General features: G+C 33.3%; 1 protein-coding gene across 6 annotated transcripts in view; it reads right to left on the bottom strand.

Annotated features, from left to right (window-relative positions):
• Positions 1-3,571: 3,571 nt before the first annotated feature.
• Positions 3,572-10,546, bottom strand: part of LMO3 (LIM domain only 3 (rhombotin-like 2)) — a 68,076-nt gene continuing 61,101 nt past the window's right edge. For 5 of the 6 annotated variants that reach the window (XM_008583535.1, XM_008583534.1, XM_008583533.1 and 2 more), the window contains one exon: positions 3,573-6,431. In XM_008583535.1, the coding sequence (XP_008581757.1) occupies positions 6,326-6,431 (106 nt within the window). In that variant the 3' untranslated portion in view covers positions 3,573-6,325. Of the gene's footprint in view, positions 6,432-10,546 lie in introns of all 6 variants that reach the window. The other variant, XM_008583531.1, reaches the window with a different exon arrangement.

Genomic DNA, 10,546 nt, shown 5'->3' with positions numbered 1-10,546 from the left:
TGTTCTTAAGGATACTTTAGCAAGTCATGCTGTAATTAACCTAAGTTATCATACAACTAAAAGTTCCTGGGGCTTCCACTGCAGCTTCTAGGTTGAGGAAGAAAACTTTTTATATGCAACACAATTTGACCACGTTCCTCCATGATCATCACAGTCTAAGCTCTTTAGATTAAGTACAAGTTATAGACTGGAAATACAGGAAGACTCATGTGGTGGAAGTTTCCATCATAGCAGCACGATCTGAAAGAATGTAGGTTCAAAAGGACCCCAATTTGTGGAAGTGGCTGTGGTGATGGTAGCAGATAGCTGAAGCAGTGAAAGAAGAGAGGTTTTGGAGCTTTTCCTGTGGTAATATGAGGATGTTAATAACTGCATTTTGCTCTGGTCTACGTTAAGGAGCACTGCTTTGCCTTCTGTTGCTTCAGACTGGCTTGCCATTGTAATTCTGAGACTAAAGATTTCCTTAGCTGTTTGGCAGCTGACCTAGGTCCAGCATCCTCTACAGCTTGTATATTTTAGACCAGTGAACACAGAGCTTGATGAAGATTGCTACTCAAAGGAACTTAATTTAGCTTTCATCTCATCTTATGGAAGTGAGATATAAAATACAAAAGACAGGTGATATGCTCGTCTTATTATCTTGACTTCTGGGATTGGTCTCGCCTGACCTCACTATGCCGTGTTTGCCCTGATGTAGAAAATTGCAGTTTCTACTCCGATTTACTCTCATGTCTATGCTGTGACCAGCTCTAGTTCCCAATATGGCTGCACTATGGGCCCTCTATTCTTGGTACCCTGGATTCGCATGTTCAAATACATGCTTTCATGGTGCAGTTGAAAGAAAGAGCTCCCAAACAGATAGCACCAGGAAAATAAGACCACTCTCAGCCCCAATTTTGATCTTTAAAGATGACATTAACTCTGAAATGTTTGGAATTTTTGCTCAATCATAGATAACTCCTTTTAGTTCTTGGCTATTTCCAGGGGCTACAAATAAATAAATAAAAATTAAATAAATAAGTAAATAAATACATAAATAACAATAGTGACAATAATAACTATAACCCTAAAAGAGATGATATATAGTAGAGGGGTTAAGCACTCAACCCAGAAAGCCTGTGTTTAATTCTCAGGTCCACTACTTACAAGCTGTATGACCTTGGGCCAGTTAAGTAACCTCTCTGTGCTTTTTAAAAAAATCTGTAAAGTAGGGTTAATAGCACCTCTGTCACATGGGTGTCATGGAACTTACATGGGTGTGGGAACCTGCCTGATACATGGTAAGTGTCCAGTAAATGTTAGCTAATTATTAAAAGCTATTGAAGATGGACCATATGGTAATTTACATGTTACAAATGGTCTTTTAGTTTAGGTGATAAAGAGTAAAAAAAGATTTAAATAATCTATTATTTGAATGACTCTCGCTTCCATTTTTCTTTGTACTGTGTCCAGTAAGTTTGGTATACTTTAACAGCAACCACCTTGCCCATAGAAGCAAAATACTCTGTAGTTAGTTCTATTATACCAATTTCATGAGTATTCAGCTTCTTAGCCCAGAATACCAATTGTGTAAAAAGCACAATGAATTCCAATGCACTTTTGATTGCAATGATCTGAACCAAACACAAAACATAGTTGATCCGAGATGATTTAGGCTTTAGAATGTTGTGCATTACGTGATATGCACGCCCAAAACAGGAGTATCTTTGAATTTAACATATTTTCCTTCTCAGAAAACAGAATTCTTTTAATTAAAAACATTTTTAAAAAGTTCAGTATGTGTAATTGTTAACACCTGCTATGTGTTACCAACAGATGTTTCTTACTTACCTAAGGGAACTGTTATAATTATAGTATAAGCTTATTGGAATGGCATTTACCAAGATAGTTGGGAAAGTTTAGTTGGTGACTTTGTATTTAATATTTGGTATTTCTTTAAATCCCTTCCCCTATTGCTATAAATCCCCACAAACCCACCCCAACCCAGCCTACCAAAATCAAAAACATCCTTTTGGGGTACCCAAATGTTTACAAACTGGCAATAATTATGCATATTTTATTCTTCATAAAAAGTTACTGAAATTAAATCATGTGAATACTAAAGCATTGTAAAATTTACTTTTAATTGTTTTAGCAGCTAATCTGTACAGTGTTCAACATGGAAGTCCTAAATCTTGATTATAAAAGTAAAACTATACCTTTTAAAAATATAATACCCTTCTAATAGCTTGGCTTTAAAGGAATCAATAGTAAAGAGTTTATTTTTCTGACCATTGATAAGGTCTTATAAGCAGTGGGATTTTTGAATTTTTCATTTATGATACTAATCACACAATTACCTACAGATGTGTTAAATATGTCACTGGTTTCAGCCAAATAATGGGCCAATTGCAAACAATGAGTAAAGAGAGGCTGCTCCATTTATAATCACTTGTTTCAACAGAGCTCTACTGTAATCATAGTGATCTGAGAGTGACTCATTAATTAATTGATGTTCTTTTTTTTATTATGTGCTATTGAGTTAATGAGTAATTTGTGTGAGATAATTTTCTGAACACATTTGATTACCTGAGGTATTTTCTGGGGCTTTCCTATCAATGACATGCTGAATAGATGAAGGTGGTATTCACTTTTGTGTGGTCATTATTAGCAAGTTGAAGGTGAGTATAAACCAATGCAGAGACACGTCAAAGTTGTCTGATATATGAAGTACTCTTAAGTCTACCCAATAGTAGGCTGGATGCTCAGGGCAAGTCCTGTTACATAGTAAGCACTCAATAAATGTCAATTGAAATAATGGCTGTATCAAACCTTTGCTTTCTATTACCTTAAATTGCATTAAAATCACATTTAAAAACTACCTATAATGATGTTTTTAAGAAAAAATAATGATAAAAAAAAGGCTTTTGCTAAAATTGTATTCTGCGCTAATGGCCTATTACAATAAACATGCGGGTTGTTTTTGCAGCTTACTGAACACTAAACATGTTTGGTCTATATCATTTCTATGAAATTGTTTAAGTGACTATTCAGAGAATGGTTTGCCTAAAGTGATAGTTAAAAGGAAACCATTTGTGCATGGTATGTTTTACTATAGATATAATTTTCAGCACCCCATTTCAGTTAAGGCACAACATCTCACCCTTGAAAATGTAGGATTTAGTTGAGTTTTTTAATTCATTATACAGGAAAAAAGAAATATGAAATCTAGTCTGACAACAGCAACACAGTTGCTTTCAAAAAGATCGCCTAGAATTTGTATAAATGTAGAAAATTATACCCAGCAATTGCTACCTTCATTTTTTACAGTTTTATTTTCCCCATAAAAGTAAATAGCAGTAAACTACGTAGCTCAGACATCCTAAACATAGTATTTGGAGAAAGTATTTAGGGTACTTTGGCTATGCTTGTTGTGATTTACCTTTAGAAAGTAAATGTTCATACTCACTTTTTTTACTTTTTCATGGACTTCATGTATGCTTTCTAGATATCATAGATTTTGCCAGTTAAGTGCAATCAAATAGTGTAATACCCCTTTTATTAAAAACATAAATCCAAATATAAAAAAAAAATGAATGAAAGAATCCAGCAGATATTTATTAAGCAAGATGAAAGTGAAATTACAAACACAGGTCAGCTTTTAAACTCAGCACTCTGGTGGAGTGGAGGTGGCTGGTCCTTCATCACAGGCAGCCTGTAGGAGATGCAGGTTAGGAAGAGAGCTTTCGCTGCTTGAGAAATCAAAGCTCCTTCGAGGTGTCCTACTGGAGGCATCAAATAACAAGCTAAGTGACATCAGGGCTACACAAACAAAGAGGAAAGTTGACAACAATTCAGGGGCTTTGAGTAGTCAAGACAATTAGCTTAGTACTTCAGGTCAAAAATGCTACTATATATCAGCAATTAGCTGTAAAATGGCCTACAGCTGAAAAATTAATTATTCCTGTCTAGTCTCACAATTTCATGGAGATTAAAGATAATCTAAACAGATTAAGACCTTAATCTTTAATCCAGGTGAGTAATTTTGTTTGTAGTAAAAAACATAGGAATTAATTCCCAAAGTATTAAGTAAAAGGAAAAGCAATGAAAACCTTGTGTGGTCTTCAGGTGGCAAGGATAGTTGAACGAACGGCTTCTTGTTCCCAATTTACACGACATACTCATAAACATATGCAAAACCACTTAAATCTAAAAAAGGTCATCTGTAAAATTCTGACAATTAAATTTTACATCGACAGTTGAATTCCAAATACCTGCTAATAGGGACTCACAGGGCTGCATTGTGAAAACCTCCTCTCCCTCCCTCCACGCTCCCGTTTTTTGTCTTGTCTTGCTTTGTTCTTGGCTGTGCAAGTCTTTTCATGAAACAAGTGTAAGGCTCTAAGGCTAAAATAATAATTATTTTGAGGACCCCAAATAGCTGTTTTTGAAATTCTTTCTTCGGTATATCTCAAACTTGGGGGACATGTGGGTTGGACACTCTTAACCATGAAGCATTTGTAAAAATACAAGTCATTCACTTTTCACAGAACCATTTTCTTAAAAATAAGAGGCAATATCCAGATTCACATGCATGATCATAATAAAGCTTTGTTTTCAAACAACTCAAATCCACACAGCATTATTTTCAGCTTAATATTTTGGCCCCAAACTAAGAATTCGGGTATAACATTTAATTTTCATTTGTAACACGTATATTGGCAGGACAAAATACATACGCAAATAACACCAGGAAATAGTTTCCCATACAAGTGATTGAAAAAAACTAAAAGGAAAACCCACAGAACTGAGTTTGCTGTAATAAAATATGGTTCATTGTGACTGTGTAGAATTAGATTTATTGAAAAGTAGTTTTACTACAGAAGTAAAGAAGCAAGGTGTAAGCAACCCAGAAGAGGAGATCATATTTTCATTTTTATTTCCTTAATTGTAATTTAAATAATCATTCTCCATAATTTCTATTTCTAGAGCTTTCTTATCAGCTATCACGTAGGTAAGGAAATAACATTTCACCTTTAAAAAAACGGAATGACAGATTTCAGCCTAAGTGCAATGTACTCTGAGTTGGTAATTACAGCAGTGGGAGAGTAAGACACATTAAACTTAAAAGTGTTCACTCTTTGAACATTAAAATAAGTGGCAGGTAAATACAGAAAAATACATCATCACCAGTTCTCAGATTTTTATCAGTCCCTTTGTTTCTCTTCTAGATCATTCTACGAGCCTTACGTTGCTCTGATCAAAAGTAACCTCCCTACTCAAATACCATCATAGCTTCAGTGTGCGTTATGATTTCAGTAGATTTACACTCAAATCTTTTCAGTGCCATAAAGTTATTAAGTCATAAAGGTATTAAACCCTTAGCTCCTGTGGAGAGTTCTGGGCAAAATTTATACAAGAAATTTAATTTATCATTTTAAGATTATCTCATAATTGTGGTAACACTTTTTTAAAGTAACCCTTTGGAAAAATTCTATGTGATACCCAAAGGCACTATTTCACATAAGGGGTGTGGCTGGAAAAGCAAAACAAAGCCATCCTGTAGGTAAAGAGCACAAAAACGGATATTAAGAAGATAACCATTAAGCTTAAAGTTATTCTAAAAATGGCACTTTTTATGTTGGTACAAAATGAAAGTGCTTTAAGATGAAATTTTTATGCATTTTTTTAAAGCTGATCTTTAACCCCCTGAAAATAGGGGGTTATAATGAGAACACTGATAGACTCTAAATCATAGTGGCAATAAGCAGTGGATGTCGCTAAAATGCTTTGTGTGTCTTTAATTTTTAGTATTTTTAATGTTGATAAGACTTGCTTTATCTATCTGTGTATCATTAGTGAGATTTGCTCTTCAATTTTTCACTAGAAAGTTACAGCTCATTTAAAATAGCTGGTAGATACAGAAAGCATAAATATACAGTAAGTTTAAACACTGATTGTACTAAATGCAACAATACAAAGAAGCAAACAGAACACAAATGGTAACACAATAAAACTGTATTACATTTGTGCTTCAAATATTACAATACATTATGTACAATAGTCCAAAATAAACATCTCATGCCAAGTGACACAAAAACGAATAGCAAGCAAAAAAATCCAGCAATATGTACATTACTTTTTTCTTTAATAATAAACATTCAACTCTGAACTGGGGCAATTTCACTACATACAGATGCAGTCCGCCTTGAATTCCATATAACCCTCCTGCTTCCCTATATCTACGCTATTCAGTAGGTTCCTGTGTCAATTCTTATATACATGTGGAGCAAAAAAGATAAAAGAATGTAGTGCTTTGTATTCTTAATGGGGTGATGTTGATAGATCAGCGAACCTGGGGTGCATAACCTTCTTTCATTAAACCTTCCTCGTAGTCCGTCTGGCAAAGGATCATGTTATTCTTTAGGAAAAATTTGTCTCCAACACAAAATCTGAAAATATTAAGAAAAAAACTGTTAAGATCATTTCACTCGGACCTATAGATTTGAAGATTTATTTTCCTAATAATAATTTCACATGGTTAACTCCCTGAAGCTGAAAGCTTGGCTTAGAAAGCTGCCTTCATTATCAAAATTAAACCATTTAGTTCATTTAATGAAACACTGCACACAACATTTGAAATCCCACCTTTATATATAAAAATTGTAGGAACATCAAGGTAAAAACTTTGAGCAGTAAAGGTGATCTTTCTTTCCTTCTTTCTTTTCTTTCTTCCTCTCCTTCCTTCTTCTTTCTCTCTCTTTCTTTCTTAACACATTAGAAAGAAAAAAAGAATTGATCTATACTTATACTCATTAAAATAAAACAAGGAATGCTAATATTTTATTTCAGTGATTATAGGAGATTTAATCCTTGGCCATTTATCTACTTAATCAAGAAGTAAAAGACATTAAAATGAGCCAAACAATTAGAAAACAGCCCATTTTAAAGCTTTCCATTTAAATTTTCCTTTTACTCTGTTATTAAAATGTGATTAAATTCTATAATTTGGAAGTGATCATTCTCAAGTGAAAGGTGCTTTAGTCATATGCCTTTGTTTGTGGCAGGTTCACCAGCTATGAAGTAGTAGATGTCATTTCTTAGAGCACTTCCAATTAAACCAAAGGGAGTAACCTGAGTGAACTTAATATTGATGTGAAAAATAAAACTAGTTTCCAATAGCTAATTATGCATTTTATTTTATAAAGCATTGTTTAATGTGAAAGATTGTAATGTTTTTAATAAGTACTCTTTTGGTACAATTTCCCCATGGTGACACTTTGGACACAATTAAGGTCAGAAATAAATGCTTGTGCTGTTTCCGGTACATTTAACAATAAAGTAACTCTGGGGAGATCTGTATATATATTTAATTGTAACAATTTAACCTTCAAACAGTGGTGTCTGGTAGAGTTGACCCGGTAAAACTACTTGTAATTACACAAGCTGACCTCTCCGACCTCTGATAGTGGTCTTTCTTTATCAGATAGTCAATTTCGAATGATGTTCAAGCAGAAATCTTAGTGGATAGATTAAATTGTGTAGTGAAAGCCACCCTTGAATGTTTTGTGAAGTTGAAGGTTTAAATGAGGAGCAGTTGGACTGATTTACATTTGCAAAGATTGGAATGCTAGACAAACAGTGAACCTATTTATTTTCCAACTGGGTTGCTTTGGAAATTTATCCTTATACTAGCTAAGTAGATAGAGGGGAAAAAGTGTAATAAAAAAAGTAGATAGAAAAGAATTAGCTTTCCTCTTAAAGGAAAATTGGTCTGTTTATTTGTGGAATTTACTTTTTTTCCTCCAGGATTACTGCCTGCTGATGATGTTGATTGAAAGTACAGACTATGCACTATCTTGAAATCCTGCAGTTGTTTGTGGTCAAGGCTACTGGATACAATGAACATTCGAGTTTGGGGCTTTAAGTACATTTTCTTTTTATTAGCTGCAAACTGTACACTTTAAATGTTGTACTTAAAAACTAGTGTTTGAATACATCAATTTTTGTAGATATCCTGATCACTAAGATACGCTGAATAAAAAGAAATATTCTTCTTGTTAAACAGACCTAAGTAGCCAGATTAGATACTTATCTTTTATGTGAGATTATATAAAACAGCACATAGAATATGTTAAATTACTGTTCAAAATTATCAATTTTATATCACTATTGAAATTAATTTCAACTGAGTAATAAGCTAATAATAAAATACCACATCAAAAATAGATTCAATAAAACACACTCATGTTGTAGCTAATGTTCTGAGTCATTTTTTTCTGAAAACCAGCTAATCTGGAAATACTCTCTCAACTCCATATTGTCTAAAATTTNTAGCCAGATTAGATACTTATCTTTTATGTGAGATTATATAAAACAGCACATAGAATATGTTTAATTACTGTTCAAAATTATCAATTTTATATCACTATTGAAATTAATTTCAACTGAGTAATAAGCTAATAATAAAATACCGCATCAAAAATAGATTCAATAAAACACACTCATGTTGTAGCTAATGTTCTGAATCATTTTTTTTCTGAAAACCAGCTAATCTGGAAATACTCTCTCAACTCCATATTGTCTAAAATTTTGCTTTAATTTTTTATCAAGCCCCCAAATTTTATTAGCCATCAAAAAAAAACATGTTTTTTTTTTTTTTTGTCACGTTGTTATATCATGTCATTCTTACCTTTAGAGGTCTTAAAATTTGAAAACAATTATCTGTAGATTAATAAACTCAGGGTAATTATAGTGAGAAAAGCACCAAACCAAGAGCCTGGGGATCTCATCTTAAATCCTGCCTCTACCACCTACCCAATGAGAGACTTGGGCTACATCTCATGCTTTCCCCTGTCTCAGTTCCCTGTGTGCAAGGGACAAACAGCTCACGCTGCAATCAAGCAAGAGGTGTTTATTTCAGCATATGCTGGGTCGCTTTTTCATGTTTGTACAGAGGTTCCAATGAAAAGTGGCTGGAAGACGGAGAGGTATATGGCAATGAATAGGGTTCAAACCCCAGACTCCTTAGGCACTGAAGATGAAACTGAAGATGAATCTGCAGTTTTTAAATCTGTAGTATCATTCACTTTCATAGGTTTGTGACAAAGAGTAGAAATGAAATATGTAAAGTCTTACCTCAGTGTTTTGAGTACAGAGAAAATAACCTTCTTTTAGAAAGTACTTATGTGCTCATGCTAAGCATGTATTACATGATCACATTTATTCCTTACAACAGCCTAGAAGTATTATTATTGCCCTTTTCAGAAGAAAACCTAAGGATCCCTCCCAGAATTTAAAAAAACAGCCCAGGGTTCCAGAGTTAGAATGCTACATGGTAGAGGAAGGAAAGTAATCCAGGTGTCTTTGGATTCAAGCCCCATGCTTGCTTGGGTCAGTAAAGCATGTAGACTACAGTACGATGTGAAGATTGAAGTTACACAGGCTTTTGTATTGTTATTATTCCTTTGCATACGTGTTAAAAAGCCTGCCTGCCATTCAATGAGACGTTAGATATACACAGACATAGACACAGACACACATACACACAGACACAAGGGTACTTCGAAAAGTTCACGGAAAAATAAAATTGAAAGATCGTATGAATCTTTCCATAAACTTTGTGAAGTACCATATGTATATATATATATATATACAGAGAGAGAGAGAGAGAGAGAATATTTATCTAAAATATTCCTACCTGAAATATTTGTTAATAATATGTTGTCGACTGGATAAAGTACATTTCTGTGCATTTCAGTTTATACTTAAAGGTCAAGATGAAACAGAACATGGATGAGGAATGTCGCACTTGCATGTATAACTCAAACAAAACAGCCTTGAAAGCTGCAGTTAAGAGCAGATTATGATTGGTATGCAATTAAGATCGGTATCCTCCTTAAAAATGTTTCATATGTAAACATGAAGAAATTAAAGAAATAGCAACATAGATATTCAATGCTTAACGAAATTATCTGTAGTTGTGATTCTGCAAAAAAGGCTAATTTCCAATGTTATATAACCAGCTCTTTATGAGATTTAACATTTGCAGAAAAAAAAAAAAACCATAAAAGCTGTGATGGCCAGAAGATGTTGTAAGTATATTAACAGGTCAAGCTAAAATTCCTGAAAATAAACTGATAATCTTTCTTGTAATCTAATCCTAATTACTTATGGTATGATCAATTCAACTTTTGCCCTTATTTAAAAAATAAATAAATAAAGAATAAAAATATGCTCAGATTATTAAACTACTAATCTTGATGTTTTGGAATTAATAATATATTTAATTTCCAGATATTTTAGAGTGATTCATATGGTCTTAGAGACTTGAGAAGTTTAGGAAATAAGTATAATTAATAAATTATCTTTATAAAATCTAAGGCTTAGGATAGTTTTGAGCAGGTTATCAAAAAACCTACGCTAAGAAGCCTCCATTTGTAACATCCTTTTAAAGAAATGATAATGTTAACTTAGTCATCTTATTTCCCGAAGGTTAGTGACTGGCAATTATGATAATTTCTATTTCTACAACACTTTAAAAAGAAGGGAGATCCAATGCATATTT

This window comes from Galeopterus variegatus, unplaced genomic scaffold, assembly GCF_000696425.1.
Source record: "Galeopterus variegatus unplaced genomic scaffold, G_variegatus-3.0.2 Scaffold2957, whole genome shotgun sequence".
Taxonomy (NCBI): domain Eukaryota; kingdom Metazoa; phylum Chordata; class Mammalia; order Dermoptera; family Cynocephalidae; genus Galeopterus; species Galeopterus variegatus.
This window is presented reverse-complemented; position numbering and strand designations above follow the sequence as displayed.